A 17333-nucleotide genomic window follows, 5' to 3' on the forward strand; every position below is an offset into this window, starting at 1 on the left:
GCTAAGATATGGAACCAACCCAGATGCCCCTCAGTAGATGAATGGATCAAGAAAATGTGGTATATATACACAATGGAATTCTATGCCTCCATCAGAAAGAATGACATTTCCCCATTTGTTAGGAAATGGAAAGGTTTGGAAAAAATTATATTAAGTGAAGTAAGCCAGGCCCAAAGAAACATAGGTCCCATGGTTTCCCTTATTTGCAATATCTAGTATAGGTATGAGTCAAGCGGAAAAGGTCAGATAATATGATGTTAGGAAAATGAACCCTTAAATATGTATTTTAATGTTTTCGTTTCTTTCATGCATGTGTTTCTAATGCATTTATAAGATTATTTCTTTGTTGCTTTGTATGTTCCTCCCCCACAGTGTAACCCCCGCTTTCACTATATTTGATGTCAGTATAACATGTGGAGGAGATGGGGACAAACAAGTCGTTTAAGGATTCAGGTGGACCTGTTGCAACAATGAGAAGTACAAAATGTCATGTCAAAACCAGCTTTACAATGTCGGTGTGGGGGGGGAGGGGGTATGATTGGGTCGGGGGGAGGGGGTGGCTGGGAAGGGAGGTGAAGGGTAAACAAAGGAGGAGGCTGCAATGCTTGGTAAGAAATGTATGCATTATCCTGCCCATGTAATTGTAAACCTTCTGTACAGTATGTTCTCAAATAAAATAAAATAAAATTTTAAATTTAAAAATAAAAAATAAAAAAAAATAAAAAAAGAAAAAGTATGGACTGCCTCTGACAATGGATTATTTTCTCCTAATCATTGGTTTGCTATAGTTTTTGTTTTGTTTCTGTTTTTGTCTGAAACCAGAAAGCCCTTTGCTGTTTCCTTATTATGCTCGAAAATCATTGCATTTTGTGAAAAGGCAAATGGAAACCATTATTGATCAGTGTTTGCAAATGACAGCAGTAAGTTGGGAAGAAATGCATGTCTTCGTGTGGGAACAAGAGTATAGTATGTCTCGTCTATGTAAATGAACATATATATTAGGATAAATTGTAAAAATGCTGATATTCAACTCGTTTTGATTGTCAAAATTGGCAGTTTCTTATGGCTTGGTTATATCCATAGTTAATTCCTTATATAAATTTATTTTACTTTATGTATTTTTAAAATTATTATAAGGTAGGCACTTATGGCTCATGCCTGTAATCCTAGCTTCTCAGGAGACTGAGATCTGAGGATCGAGTTCAAAGCCAGCTAGGGCAGGAAAGGCCATGAGGCTTATCTCCAATAAACCACTTAGAAAACCAGAAGTGGCACTGTGGCTCAAGTGGTAGAGCACTAGTCTTGAGCTGAAGAGTTGAGGGACAGAGTGCCCAGTCTTGAGCTGAAGAGCTGAGGGACAGAGTGCCCAGGCCCAGAGTTCAAGCCCCTCCACCGACAAAAAAAAAAAAAAAATTATTGTAAAGGTGATGTACAGAGAGGTTACAATTACATAGGTCAGGTACTGAATACTGTACATTTCTTTTTCAACAATGTAACCCCCTCCCTCATTTTCTGCTCACATAAATTTAAAAATTATCGTCTTAGTAAAGTATCTTTAGTGTTTTATTTGCCCCCCCAGATCAATCTCAATACAGTCTTAGTCCCAGAGCTGGTGTGTCTTGTCAGTGACTGATGTCATGAGACCAGAGGGAGGGAGTGGTCTTTTAGCACAGGCCAAGCAGGCTCCTCACCACTAGCTGCTCCCCTTCTCTCTAATGATGTTTCCAAATCTTGCTTTTCTGTAGGATGAAATTGGAAAATCAATGAATCAAGCCATCTGTATTCCATTATATAGAGATGCTAGAAGGTTATCTTCTTTACCTGTTAGGTAGTATAATTTAGCAGCAAGTTTGAATTTTTCTCTTTTTTTTTTTTTTTTGCTTTTGTTTTAGTGAGGACTCTGCGCGCAGATTGTTCACATTTCCTTTTCTGTGTGTGTCTCCTCGTCTTGTGTAAACAGTAGTTTTTGTTCTAAACTTAAATAGCTAAATACATTACTTTTCTTTCCTTAGGTGGAATAATAAAAGTTCAAATCTACAGTACCTTCTTTTTACTATTTTAGAAGACTCACTGTATAAAATGTGTATCTTAAGATTAAGGCATACTGATATTTCCCAGTGAGTATTCCTTTGAAGTTTGAACCGAAGAGATGAGAGCTTAATATTTGTAATAATAATAAGCCATTCAGCTTCCCTCCAGCATTTCGGGTTTCAGCGAAGCTGCCTCATGACTTTAGGTTTGCATTCAGTATTCTCAGTTCTCACATCTGGGAGATGGTAATGCTGAATTGAGAAGCTATTTGATCCCTTCTTGTTCTAGAGTTTTAACTTTTATATTAGTATATAGCCTCGTATATAAGTTTTTTTTTAAAAATAGGTTTAGGAAAATGACAGCAGACCTGTGTTATATCTAAGAACACTTAGTGATTCAAAACTGTGTTAGTAAGTACTTTATAGAAAGGCTTTTTTAAATTTTAGGTTAATTATCTTTCATCAAATAAGAGCTCTTGCCCACAGAGACTTTTTGAGATTCCAAAGTAAACATTCTGAAAATCAAATGATATTCAGGGTTCCATTAGCATTTTAAATCGTTTTAAGTCTCACTATGAAGGTACTAGTTTATTTTTGTGTGCCACTCTGGGGTATGAATTTAGGCTCTGGGCATTGTCCCTCAGCTTTTGTGCTCAAGGCTATTGTTTTCCCACTTGAACCACAATTCCACTTTTGACTTTTTGGTGGTTAATTGAAGATAGGAGTCTCCTGGATCCCTGCCCAGGCTAGCTTCAAATGATGATCTTCAGATCTCAGCGCTGAGTAGCTGGGATTACTGACATGAGCCACCAGCACATAGCTAAAGGGATTTCTTTTTTCATTGTCAAGAGGGGTTACAGTTAATAAGTAAGATAATAGGTACATTTCTTGTCTAACTTGTTACCCCCTGCCTCATTTTTGTCCTTTCCCTCCCCTCCCTAATCCTCCCACTTGCCAAATTGTACAGATCATTTCCAACATATTGACTTGTGAATATGGCTATTGTATTGGATCCCCCTTGTCCTTTGTCTCACGATTCTGTTCTCCTTTCCCTTCCCTAATTCAGATAAATGTATGTATAATACCAGGGTACCAAAATCAAATACAGTGACAATAGGGGATAAACCGCAGGGGGAAGAACACACCAAAGAAACAAAAAGTACATAGTACATTAAAAACAACAGGGCTGGGAAGGTGGCTCAGTGGTAGAGTGCTTGCGTTTCATGCCTGAGGCCCTGGGTTCGATTCCTCAGCACCACATAAGCAAAAAGAAAAAAGCCAGAAGTGGCGTTGTGCCTCAAGTGGTAGAGCACTAGCCTTGAGCTGAAGAGGTGAGGGACAGCGCCCAAGCCTAGAGTTCAGGCCCCATGAACGGAACCAAAAAACAAAACAAAACAAAAACAACAATAACAAAGAAAAACCTCATGTTTCCATGTCTTGGAGTTCATTTCACTTAGCATCATCTTATATGGTCATATGTACATAGCTCTTGAGCTATTTTTCTCATCTGTTAAAATTATCCTAGAAGTATACTAATTATTGAAAATAAGGGAAACAATGGGACCTATTTTGGGGGGGTGTCTGGCTTCACTTGATAGGATTTTTTCCCAGTCTTTCCATTTCCTTACAAATGGGGCAGTGTCATTCTTTCTGATGGAAGAATAGAATTCCATATATGTATATATATATATATATATATATATATATATATATATACACACACACACACATGTGTGTATGTATGTATACATATGTGTGTATGTATGTATACATATGTGTATCACATTTTCTTTTTTGTTGGTCATGGGACTTGAACTCTGTGCCTGGGCACTGTCCCTCAGCTCTTCAGCTCAAGGCAAGTGCTCTACCACTTGAGCCACAGTGCCACTTCCAGTTTTCTGGTGGTTTATTGAGGATAAGAGTCTCACAGACTTTCCTGTCTGGACTGGCTTTGAACTGCATTCCTCAGATCTCAACCTCGTGAGTAGCTTGGGTTACACGTGTGAGCCACTGGCCCCCAGCTTTACCACATTTTCTTGATCTATTGATCTACTGAAGGGCGTGTGGGTTGGTTCCATATGTTAGCTATGGTGAATAATGCGGCAATAAACCTAGTTGTGCTGGTAGCTTTAGTATGGCCTTGTTTGTGGTCATTAGGGTAAATGCCCAGCAGGTGATTGCTGGGTCATAGGGGAGCTCTATGTGCCTTTTGAGAACCTTCACTAAAGGGAATTTTTGAATTCAAGATGTTAGTTTTCCTTAGTTATGGCCTTTAGCTGCTTAGTGATTAAGATTTTAAACCAAGCTGGTTTGCCTGACTAAGTGTTTAAATTATAGTATTCTGGAGTGGAAGTGGTAGTGTTGGTCTGGGATTTGGGAAGTAGATATGTGTGCTAACATTGCCAGTCATGTTTGTTCAGGCATTTAGATTTATTGGCTATGTAGTTGTTCCATAGGGTCTCATTCCCCTCTCTCCTTTCTTTCTTCAAGATCTGTAAGTAATGGACTAATTGCTGTGAAATTTGGGAGCTTCACCTATGCTACAACTGAAAAAGTCAGAAGAAAATAACGCCCAAGCCTGATTTGGGACAGAAGCATGTGTGATGTATGTGTAGTCAGTGCTATGTCAGATGTGCTGTCAATAAAGGGGCTCTGTCATTTGTAGGGGGGCAGATTTTCTTTTACTTTGATTCTTGTTAGCTCTGTTCACTCAGTTATATATAAGGTATAACTCATGAAATTTTCACAGGCTTAAGGCCTAGCCATTTATGTTCAGAGTTTTCTAGAACAGTGATAAAATGTCACAGATCATTTTGTTTGATCTGATGATTACTTATTTTGTTATAACTAGTTATATTTGTGAAAATTGATATAAAAGTATAAACTGATAAGGTGTTTTGTCATTGCAGGGAATATCACCTATGGTTTTATTTTGTTTTTGCTTAGTGTCAGCATGTTATGTGGTTATGATCATTTCTGATATAACAAAATGCATCTCACTTCCAGCAACTACAGCTGTTTAGATGCCCAGTTTTATGATGATGAAACTGTAACAGTCATTCTTAAAGACACCATGGGACGTGAAGGAAGAGACAGACTCTTGGTCCAGTTGCCATTGTCGTTTGTGTATAACAGTGAAGATGCTGCAGAGTATCAATTCACTAGAACTTATGCCACAAGGTAACTAACTACCTTAGTGGTATAGGGTCTGTGTGGTTAAAGTTAGCTTTAGTTTTTTAAAGGTAGGATCTCAAAAAGAGCTGAAGTGTGGCTCAAGTGGTACAGTACCAGGTGCTGAATTCAAAACCCAGAACCACCAAAAATTTAAAAAAGAAGTGTCCCATTGTGTATCTCAGGTTGCCTCGCCTTGAAATAACCAGGCTTGTCTCAAATTCATGAAGTTCTTGCATGGTCTCCAAGGTGTTGAGTTGTCAGTCATATGGTACCAGGCTTAGCTTATATTTAGCTATATTTACCATATGCCAAGAATTCCAGTTTCTTACATATGCTAGGCAATGTTTTTTTAGTTACTGGTCTACCCATACAGACAGCTGAGCAGAAAACCTCCTGCTTTGTTTTTTTTTTCTTTGTCCATCATGGGGTTTGAACTCTGGGCCTGAGTGCTGTCCCTCAGTTCTTCAGGTCAAGCCTAGCACTCTGCCACTTGAGCCACAGTGCCACTTTGGGTTTTGTGGTGGTTTATTGGAGAGAAGAGTTTCACAGTCTTTCCGGCATGGACTGGCTTTGAACCATGATCCTCCTGAGTAGCTAGGATTACAGGAATGAGCCACCAGTGCCTGCCTGGCTTCCTACTTTGTATTTTTAAAATCCGAACTTCATACAACACACTGAAACCCACCAAACACTGTTAGGAAAGATGAGGAGGAGACTAATTGCTATTAAATTTAGGAGGATCATCTACCCCACAACTGAAAAAAATCAGAAGGTAAGTCTTCCTTCATGCTACAAAGTCTTCCCAAATGTTACAAATTTCCTAATGTTACAATTGTATGTTACCTCAAAAATTAAAAAACGGGAAAAAATGTGCCGACTTTAATCATTGTCTTGTCCCTTGCTTTAATATTAAACTAGGATTTTTTGCTAGAATAAGATGAGGAATTATTTGGAATGGAGAAGAGGACTTCATTTGAGTTATGTTTTAAAGGATAGCATTAACTTTAGTTTGTTGTCACTAATAATTATAAACTTGCCTTTAGTGTTTTCCAGAATTGGGACCCCAGTTCCATTGCAGAGTCTATAGTCAGTTCTAGGAGATAGTTTTAGTTGCTTGAGGATTTAAAGTAATGAGATTCCTTCTCTAATTTAAAAACATGAGCATCTGCTCTCCTTGAAAGGGAATTGAGGACTGGGTGCATAGCTCAGTTGTGCAAGGCTTGAATTTAATCTCTAGTACTGTATCCTCCCTCCCCATCACCCAAAAAACAAAGGGCACCAAGACCTTACTAAAATGAAGCCAAGGCTCTGTGGAATGTAGTATTTTTACAGACTGTCTTGTCACCTGGGAATGGAGTGTGGGTGGGAGTAGGACCCCAGTTGCCCCAAACCCCTCCTCTAGTGAATGTGGGAGGTGGAGGTCCTGTTTGATTCCTGGGCTGGTTTTTCCTCCAGGCTAGATGAACAAAGCAGTGTTATTCCCACATGCACCCTGCACTTTGAGAAGCACTGGCGGTTACTGGAGAGCATGAAAGCTCAGTACGTTGCTGGGAATGTTTTTCACAAAGTGTCCTGTGTGGTGAGTATGGCTTTGTTTCTATGCAGCATCCTATGAGTACTCAAGCATGTCATCTCCAAGGCTCATTCTCTGCTTGTCATTCTGTCCCTTGGTTTCAGTTAACTGAGCAAGCAGCAGGCTAGTTATTTTGTTTTCTTGTTTGGAGAAACTTTGAGTAATTAAGAGCAATTTCAGAGCGAGGTGCTGGTGGCTCACGCCTGTAATCGTAGTTACTGAGGAGGTTGAGATCTGAGGATCTTAGTTTGAAGCCAGCCCAGGCAGGAAAGTTCAAGAGGCTCTTATCTCCAATGAATTACAGAAAAAGCCAGAAGTGGCTCTGTGGCTCAAGTGGTAGAGTGCTCACCTTGAACAAAAGGATAGCACCCAGGCCCAGAATTCAAGCCCCAGGACTGGCAAAAATAGTTTGGCTTCTAAGTTACATAAATTCACCATGTGCTGTGTGGAGATCCTTTTATGTAAAATGAAGGTGGAATTGGGTGATTTTATAGTAAATTGTTAAAAATATAACTTTCCTATAAATCTATACTTTGCTTAAAGCTTCTGATTTCTGCTTCGTTTTATAAAATTTGTTTGCAAAGCCATTAGTTAGAAAATTGTTAATGTAACTCCTGACACCAGTGGCTCATACCTATAATTCTAGCTGCTCAGGAGCTGTGGCTCCACTAGAACGCTATGAGCAAAAGATGCTCAGGCCCCATGTTCAAGTCCCAGTTCCAGGTGCATGTGCGCTTTCACACACACACACACACACACACACACACACACACACACACACACACACACACACACATTAATGTGCCTTTTCTTTAGTTAAGTTCAAGTCTCCATCATGTAAGAGTATTTGAAATGGACATCGATGATGAATGGGAGCTGGATGAGTCTCAGATGAAGAGAAGGAAGCCAGTGGTAAGCCTGTGAAGATCAAGGAGGAAGTGCTGTCCGAGTCAGAGACAGAGGCCCACCACGCCTCTGCTGATGCTCCAGCCCCAGAGATAGTCGTCAAAGTGGAGAAGCTTGACCCTGAACTGGACTCATAATCCAACTTGCCATTGTTTATTACATGTTACTGTGGCAGCCTTTGGATCACTTGGACCTGACATGAGCCGATGAATCATTGCTCAGTGCAACGTGAATGATTGTTGGCAAGTTCATGATAAGATAAAATTGTTGGAAAGAAGTTGGTGATCATAGCACAGGTGTGGTCCTAGAATGCTCTAAATGGAACTGTGACAAATGTTCTGCTTTCCCATCCCTTTTCTCTCTGTCTCTCAAGTGTCACCAGTCACCACTCCATCTGAGAGTACTCTAGTGCTAGATTGCATAATGTTCAGGTAGATAACCGCCACACAGTTAAAATAAGGGCCTACTTGTTTCTCACACCTAATAGGAACCATGATCAAAACATGAATTCTGTGATTGTTGCAGTTGATCAATGTCTACTCCCTGACAAATGGAGAATAGTTTTCAGCTTGTGGAATACTTGGGATTCAAATATCCAGCCATCTCTCTGCGTTTTCCTTTATTCCCTCACACCATGTCCCTCCATGAATATAGGACTACTAACTTTATTTTAAAAATCCTAGGTGACATCTCATAGGTTTTGACCTCTGTTAAGAGACTTAGCTGGATCTAGAACCAAAGGATTCAGAGATATGGAATCATTCTGTGATGATGGCAGAGCACGGGAGTGGCCCCTATCACCAAGCAGCTGGTATAGAAAGCAATCAGCTTACTCTGACAGTGGAGGGGGCAGGTATGTGACTGGAGATTTTCAGCTCAAAATGCTTGCTTTAGGGCAAGCAGTGGGGTGTCAGGACTTCAAACCTGATCTTCTTATCTTCCCTGATCCGTGGGGGACTTGGATTACTTATTCTGACATTTAAAGGTAACTTCTACCATGAGCTTTCAAGACAGGAGCTTTCAGAAGGTGGTAGTGGTGTCTGTAAGTGCATATTTTGGGCAGACCCCTTGTTAGTATGCCTGGGCTTTGGGAAGGTAGGGTATTAATGCACTTGAAGTACATCTGACTGCAGTCTGGATTCAAATAATCCTTACCTGAGCTCTGCAGTGAGTTAGCGATCACATGTTTATGATGGGATTTGTCTTGTGAACCAGACAATGGCCTGTTGAATGTGAGGGGTGATGGACTTGGACTCTGTACTCCCCAGGAGAGACCTCTGTGCTTTTACATGTGCATCATGACTGGTTTTGCGCTTCAGACACTGGTTCCTTTTCTATATCTTCATGGCCAGTATAGCTTGAGCTCTATTTCCAACAGCTATGTGGCTCTTGGTGGGCTTGTGTGTAGGGTAGACTTGAGGTGTACGCAGGTGATTCTGAACCCCAGGACAAAGATCAGTTATATATAACTCCAAGGAGGCATTGAGACTGCCCTTCAGAGTAGAAGATACTTGCAGGAGATATGTATCTCAGTTCCCATAGTGAGGTCCTGGGGACCTCATCTAGCATAAAAACATTGCAGGCCTGAACTTGGGGGGAAAGAGAGCATGATGGACATAGATAAGATACCACTCTGTGGTCACCATCATCAGCATGCCTAGCGGGAAATGGAAAACACAACATGTTTAGTATACCTCAGTCTGTACCCAGATTCTCCAGGTTATAGGCCATGGCAGAGAGGAAACAGTGAATAGCAGGTGCTTCTCTCTAGACGAAGGCTTCTACAGGGGCTCTCTTGTGAATTGCTTTACTGTGCAGAGTTGTTAGAAATATTCAAGCACTAACTTTTGCCCCTGTATGATGCCAGAGTCTTGAAGTGAGCATGCTTATCTGTGTCAAAACTGCAAACTAGCTCACAAGTATTTAAGTTCTTGAATGACTTTGAGCTGGAAGATTCTTCATTGTTACAGATGTCCCTGGCATGATGGGAAGTTCCAAAGTCCCCCTTCACTACGGCACTGTGTTTGTCGGAATCCCCCGCCTCCCCAGCATGAAGAGGGAAATTTTCTTCTCACGTGGTTACATTTTTACTGGCTTGCAAATTATAGCCAGGCAGATAATACTACCTATAGTTTTTCCAAGGAATACCTGTTTGGTATTTTTATCTCATGGAGCCTTCAATAAATGGGTGCTTGAAACGTGTGCAACTTTCCCCCCATGATCTGTAACTTTTGGAAATGTCCCCTAAATTTGGGCACTGGGAGTTTACTTTGTGTTCCCCTTCAGACCAATATTGCTCATGGCTGATGTGATGAAAATGTACTCATGTCTCCACTGTATGTGTCACACATTCTGGATGTCTTACAGCAAGGGGAAAGATGGTATCCCACAGGAAATGATCTAGGTAATTCTCATTCTGCTTGTATTGTCAGGTGCATGCTGAGTGAGACAAGTGTATCCCCATGATACCTTGCTATGTCTGAATCTATGTCTGAATCTTTGGTGGGTGACCAAAGGAAATTGACTTGCTACAGGCCTCACATGGCCAAATTATAGGCCCTAGTATCCTCATGGGGATTTGGGCTGGGAGCTCATTCAAAATTTCTTGATGGGGTTTCAGGGGTACTTGGGAAGGCATGGGCTGGGACTCTTTGGAGGTAAATGTGGAATCTCTCCACCAGCATTACAGGCAGGTCTTCAGGAAGACTTGTCTCTGCTTTTCAGGCCCCTCAACTGATTGAATTGGGCCCCTCAATGCTAAAATGATCTTTCCAAAAAATCAACTGATTGATGACACTGATCACTTCTCCAGGTACTAATCCACCTTAGACCAGTGTTTGGTTAGAGTTTGGGAACTGTATCCACAACCAACAAATAAAATTGGTCATCATGGAAATACAGTGATCTGTTTTCTGGAGAACCTAGTCTCTGAAGAGAAGACAGATCTGTTTTACGGTGTGACTCTTCTGTATAGCTGCATTTCGAACTCTCCAGTTACTTAGTTACCAGGACACTGTGACCAGAGCAGAAGTTAAAAATCCCAGTAGGTCTCCGACCTCTCGAGCAGCATCTCAGAATACTTGCACAGAATGAACTAGCTTCTGGTATCTAGGTGTGTGTACAGTGTATTTCCAGTTGTCCTGTGAATTATCCCGTATTGCTATAGCCAATGCCATTTCTAGAGGCATCTATGGATCTAGACCTATAGATGATACAGTAAAGTTTCAGTGGTAGATATTTAACTTATCTAGCATACGGTTGGGCATCTTTATTTTTTTATATGATTAGTAGTTGTCTAGCTCTTAGGTGGTTAATGTTATATGGCCTTGGTAATTACCATGTGAGTAATTTCAGAACCAAGGAAGTAAGTTCTGTGCCTCCCTAGTGATCATATCTGGTTTGTATACTTCAGTCAGTCTTCTGTACCTTGCACATGTCTCTGGTCTACAGAAGTTAGCTGTTGACTGTAGGCAGACCATTAAGAGTTCTGGAATCATCACTTCAAAGATGAAGACTGACCAGGGGTGAGCCCTTGGAATGTGTGAAGATAGATCCAAGCACCAGCTTGGCCCAGGGATGAATCTTTCCTTCCCATTGCAATTATTTTTGGAGTACTGGTGAAATGCAATGGGTTTAAACATTCTGCTCAACTAATGTGGGGTTTCTTGCTGGTCTCCTGTACCTGTGCCTGACCTCTTGCCAGAGTGGGAAGTTCTCTAGTCATTTCCCTCTGGGAGATACTGCTAGTCATTCTCAGTGCAAAACCTAAGTGAGCTGTGTTAGGCCTTGGTGACATGGACTTCTTTCTGGGCGAATCCTATTCTTCTGTGTGTCTCCAGGAAATGTTGGCTTGAAAAGTATTTTTGTAATCTTACCCATGGCCATTCTGTGTCCTGCTGGTTCCACTCCTGAGATAGAAACAGAGTGAGGCTTGCTGGATCTATTTCCTATCCTTTTAGGAAGGTCTATAAGGTGAATTGCAGTTTCCTGGCAAAATATGAAGCAGTAATTGCAGGCTAGCTTTGATAAGTACTGATTGATGTTGCTGATTATTAGGGCATACTGTTCAATTTGTTGTGCTCCCAGTAGGCAGAGGAAACAACTTGAACTATCCAAGAATGGACTAGTGACCTTCTCTTCGGTATCAAAAGACAGGAGTAGGCCCAGAGAGGCCGGTCTGTATTCAGGCAGTCTGTAGACATATGTGGTGTCTATAGATGGTCTCATATCTGATTTTACTTAAGGTGTGGTCTTGCTGTTATCGGCATCATAGAACCTTCTCTCTGTCTAAAAATACCTTCTAGATGAAATTCTTATCCTATGACTGAAGAATAGACCACTGTAGCTGGAGGAAGTGTGTGCGTGGGGGGGGGGGTAGATGCATGCCTAAGCTGGCTGTGATGTCAGCTTCTAGGGATAGGTCATGTAGATGTTAAAATGTGGGCCATTTGATACATTTCTTTTCAGTGGTAGGGCTGGGGAGGCCCAGTGCCTGCTAGGGTGACATAGCCTGGGTGGGATCTGTGTCTTAAGTGCTTGTAGATCTCTCTGAAAGAATGAAGATCTCTTGTGTCTCAGGATGGTTGGTATACTCTACTCTGTCCCTGGAATGGGTGACTTGTATGGTGGTTTAGTCTTCTAAATGCCTAGATTATACATAAACAGTGTACACCATAAGCTATGAGGGAGGAGATGTCTACTAAGAATAAATATCTACCACAGCATTGTAAAACACTTCTCCTGGTTTAAAGGTCAGATGCAATTGCCATTCCAGTGAGAGGCAGTTGAATGATCTCAGTGTGGTACCTTATGGAGAGTTTGGAGTCTGTGTCATTTGCTGACAGAACCAGAGTGGGAAGTCTGAGTATGGACTCATTGGGTGCCCAAATGCAAAGCTGTCTGAGTGCTAGGCAAGTCACCCTGTCTACTTGACAGTAAGTACATCCCAGGTTCTGGCCTTGGCAGACCCTACTTTAAGTTACGATAATCCCGTAATTCCCTCTGTCTCTTCAGACTTACTTGTGTTTCATCTTCTGGGCTCTGACAAGCCAGCCAATCCAATGGCTATTAGTATACATGATTGACTATCCTTATGTTAGACTGTTTCTCTTAACAAAAGATGAAGTATATCTTTGCTCATTGGGTGGACTTTGAATAACTGTTTTGGGTGCCTTCTAAGAAGCCACAATATCATAGCAGCTCATTTTTGGTTTTATTTTACACTGAGCCAATCTATTTAACAGGACTCTTCCTCCTTGTCATAGAAATATCATCATGAGTCCAAAGGTGAAGACTGAGATCTGATATCCGGGTCATTGGGAATCTGAGCTGCCTGTTCTTGAAATTTAAATGACAGATTTGCTACTTATAGTAGTTGTATTCATTGGAGCTCCCAATAGTCAGGAAAAGAGAGAATGGTTTGTCAGGTATACCTTTCCTACTGATTCCTGCATGGACCTCCTTCCAGTATTGTCCCCTTTACTCTGTCAAACCCCATGAGAGTTAGGGCAGAAAGTAAAGGTAAAAGACCAGTTATCTTTTGCTCCTTCAGACTGACCCCTAGTTTCTGAGCTCACTCGAAGATGTCTTCGAGCAGTATTCCAAAATGTCATGTGTGCTATAAATATCTTCAAAACTGGAGGGTCCTTTGACTTTGTGGTAAAGGAAGAAAATGCATCCTTGTTACTTAGGTGGAAGTCAGAAGTGATATTTCTGTGTACTTTAGGCATCTAAAACCATCACTAAAGATAATAGGGCTCCAAGGCTTTCCTTGTAGCTCTATCTCCCATAATGTAGCATCTAGGTGCTTTTCAGAGCACTTGCTACTTCCTCATCCTAAAATCTAACTGCTGCAGTGTCAGTAACATGTTCTGTGGTATACTAATGATCAGTGATTTTTCTATTGACCATGTTGGGACAGGGAACAAGAGAGCTGGGTGAAACTGAGGCCTCACCTAAGGCCTATTGGCCTTCCCATAAAAACACCAAAGTAACAGTCACTGAGGAATAAGAGAAGGTATTGTCCATATTTATTGATATGTAGTAAAAGGCAGGGAGGATGGTAGTGCTCAAGGTTTCTTGGGCATGACAGCTATGAAAGCTTAATATGGGCTAGTATCTGCCTTTCAGCAAGAGACTCCAAATTCTGAACTGGAAAAAACCTGGTAAAATGCCAAGGGGGACTTCCCTTCTGCACTTAGCTTCTTTTTGTGCATCTCTTCCAATAGTTACCTTGAACCACCTTTTGAATGAACTTCCTCGTTCTAGATGGCCATAAAGGAAATGCAAGTCAAGACAATATTAAAATTCCCTTTCGCTTCAGTCAGAATGACAAGAATTGAATATGATTTGGGGTGTGTGTGTAGGGAGGAATTTGGTAATAGTGGGAATGTAAATTAGTATGACCACTATAGAAGACAGTATGAGATTCCCCAAATTAAGAACAGAACCATTGCAAATCAGGATAGAGTAAAGGCACCTGCCCACACGTTCGTTGCAGTACTCGCAATAGCCAAGTTATAGAAGCAGCCCAGGTGCAAAAGGATCAAGAAAATATGTGTGTATATTTATATATCTTTATATAGATTGCCACTGACACCCTTGACTGCACTTGTGCTTATTACCTTGTACCTCCTCAGAATGAAAGCTTGATCTACATTTCATCTGGTGCAAAGCGTTTCCTGGACTAAATTGGGCTTGAAATATATGGAATATACTAAGCCTGTTCCTGAGGGGATTTTGCATTGTACAAGCTGACACATACTGTGAATGTGAGAGAAATTCTTCAACTACAGTCCCTACACTCACAATGGAAGGAGTGACCTTATAGTTAACATCAGCTTCTTAAACTTCCCGAAGCAGACTGGGTACTTCCTGCAGTCATCCCGTGGCTCATGACTAGTTTGGGTGAAGGGCAGACTCAAGGTGAGAAAGGCATCTCTCAATTGACGAAGATAAACTGTGTCCCCTTAGGAAGGAATCTTGAATGCCCTTCTGGGTGGGCAACTTTCTTCACCATGGGTCAAATTGCCCCTGCTCTAATTTTCCTGTGCCTATTTTGAACTACCTGAGACTTGAACAGAATTATCTTGAAGTAGTTGTACAAAGGGGTTTCAATTCCACTTGTAAGTTTGAGTAAAATGCTTCTTGGACAATTAGTCCCCTTCATCACTCTCCTCCATCTCTCCCTCCCACTCCTTTCTGTGCTATTGAAAGAATGCCTGTGTGTAGCATTGGTTTTGTTCAGGAAGTACCACACTTGGTTGAGTCCTTTAACTTTACTGATGTTCTCACAATCTCCACTGATGTTCTCACAATCTCCACAGGAGTTTTGACTCCTATGTTATCAAGAATCAGAGTGGATATTACCTAAAGTGCCACATGGGATGAGGCTAAACCAAACTGCAGCAAGTCAGAACACTGGTGCCTCTTCAGGTATGTCCTATACCTAATTTCAGACATTGGAAGCTCCAGGTCAACGGTAGATTACAATGCTGTTTTCATGGTAGCTGCCTTCCATTTTCTTCAGGAAATTTTTAATCTTTTGCAGGCTGTAGAAATTGCCTGGGAGGCAAATTGGCAGGATCTACCGATAACCTGCTATTGATGCTGCCATTTGCAGACTTGAGGAATTTCTTTTCTCTGAATAGTCTGGTTGGTATTAAGCTGGGGCAGAATCTGGTATCTATGGCTATGGAGATTTTAATTCTGAGTAATCCTGGTAACATTAAACACACTGCAACCCGACTTCTGTATAACAAGTGAGTGTTTTTGATAACACAAGTCATTCTGTAGGAAACCAGAGCTGTCAGCCTGAGGTGCTCCTTTCTGAGAAGCTGGCAAAGAGCACTTCGGATACAGACAGCCAATAATCAGGTCCCTCCTCCTCACTTTGGAGTGACATGCCATTTGGTCAGTCACAACCATAAATGGTAAGAGGACCCCCTCAAGGTAGCTGACCTTGTTTGGTCAGCTGCAGCTACATGGTGGAAATGACAGGTCCCTTATCTACCATTTGGGCAGCTACCAAATTCTCAGCCACCATTATGAAGTCCTCTGCTCATATGGCTGCATGAATTTGCCCACATCTAGCATCTCCAGATGGTAAAAATCACCCCAGACAAAGACAGGTGAGAGAATTAGGCTTGTCTGTGTCCTTGTGGGTTTCTGGGCTGGTACTTTCCAAAGCTACTTTATTAAGAACAGATGTATAGTACATTGAGTTGGAGATTGCACATTAGCTGCTGTGTCAGTGACTTAGACTCTGGTTCCTACCTGTATAATAAACTGACCTGGGCTTCACTCATAACAGAATATGGACTAGTTGCTCCATAGTGGTATGCTGCTGGGGTCTTGAATTCTAGGATGTCGACTTTTCTCCTGTGGATTTCTGGATTACTTCATAGATCCTTAGTTTCTCTGTCACTCAAGACTCTGGGAATATACCAGACAAACTGCCTGAGTGATCTTGAAATATCATTCCAAGTGGGTGCTTGACTATGCATTGGGGTAAAGATTTTCTTGTCATTATGGATAAGAACAGAAGACTAAGGTAGCCTTGAAGGACAACTCACAGTTCCTTATGGGGCTAGGTATAGCTTCAACAGCAAATGAATTGCAGGTCATTGACAAAGCCTTTTTATTCTATTGAGATTACACGTATTTTCTACTGAAAAGGTGCCTCATCTTGGCTTGGGGTCTATTAGAATATGGGCCATCCTTGGAAGAGCTGCCTATCATCGCAGTACTCATCCAGATACCAGGAAAGAAGGATCTTTTTTTCCAGAGGAAACAATGTGCAGTGTCCATGGATGAAAGCTTGATAGTTCTCTGGCTGTGTCTTCCAGTATTTGGTGAGAAGTGTAGGCATGCCACTGCTTTGAGGACTGAGCACACTTCTTTCCAGGATTTTCAGAGTGTGTCTGTATCCTTGTTTTAACCTGTCTTCCTGATTTGCACAGGGAAATGCCTTGTATTGCATCTAAAGGAAAAGCAGACAGGAAGTGGGCAGAGATTCTCTGGCTGTCTTGATCTAGTTCCTTGTTTGTCTAGAAGGAAGTTTTGTGGTTAGGTCAAACTGTTGACCTTTCTGAACTCTCTTGTCCTTTTGGCTTGATAGCAGACATTATCCCTGAATTTTAATTGCGAAGGGAACATTACCACCTGATTCTGCTTAGGTGGCCCACGTTGATCAGTGAAGTTTCACTTGGGCACCAGGAGTTGTTGAATGATTCTGGGTCACAACGTTTTTAGGAACACCTTCCTGGGTATAGGTTGTTGACATGACACTGTCAGTGACCAGATGTGGTGGGTCATTGAATCTCTCCTAAATATTTGTGATCCTGACTAGAGGCTTTCGATACAAGTGCATATGTCCCTTCTGTATTCCTCTTAGCAATATGTAGCAGATCATCTTGGCCAAAGTCAAAGCACTTCTGGGTTCAGAATCTAAGATCCAGTAGTCCTAGACACCTGTGATATTGGGGAAAAAAGGAGACACTTTGTGATAATTCTAAGAAAAAAGTGCTCAGAGCAAATAGTGGGAAAGAAACTTGCTTCTGCAGTTGTATGCTGTTCTCTCCATAGATACTTTTTTTGGAGGGGGGCTGTGATTCTTCCACATCAAGAAACTTAGAAATCCTAAGCTGTAT

At 41.4% G+C, this 17333-nt stretch overlaps 1 protein-coding gene across 1 annotated transcript in view; it reads left to right on the forward strand.

The window, feature by feature from the left end:
• LOC138827228 (anaphase-promoting complex subunit 4-like) overlaps positions 1-7820 on the forward strand; it is a 28759-nt gene extending 20939 nt beyond the window's left edge. The window contains 9 exon segments of the mRNA XM_070022722.1: positions 823-920; positions 1746-1807; positions 1893-1931; positions 2013-2117; positions 4521-4593; positions 5035-5210; positions 6660-6783; positions 7594-7660; positions 7663-7820. Of these exon segments, the coding sequence (XP_069878823.1) occupies positions 823-920; positions 1746-1807; positions 1893-1931; positions 2013-2117; positions 4521-4593; positions 5035-5210; positions 6660-6783; positions 7594-7660; positions 7663-7820 (902 nt within the window).
• Positions 7821-17333: the final 9513 nt, after the last annotated feature.

Source organism: Dipodomys merriami, unplaced genomic scaffold (assembly GCF_024711535.1).
Source record: "Dipodomys merriami isolate MVZ:Mamm:240054 unplaced genomic scaffold, mDipMer1.0.p SCAF_1520, whole genome shotgun sequence".
Taxonomy (NCBI): domain Eukaryota; kingdom Metazoa; phylum Chordata; class Mammalia; order Rodentia; family Heteromyidae; genus Dipodomys; species Dipodomys merriami.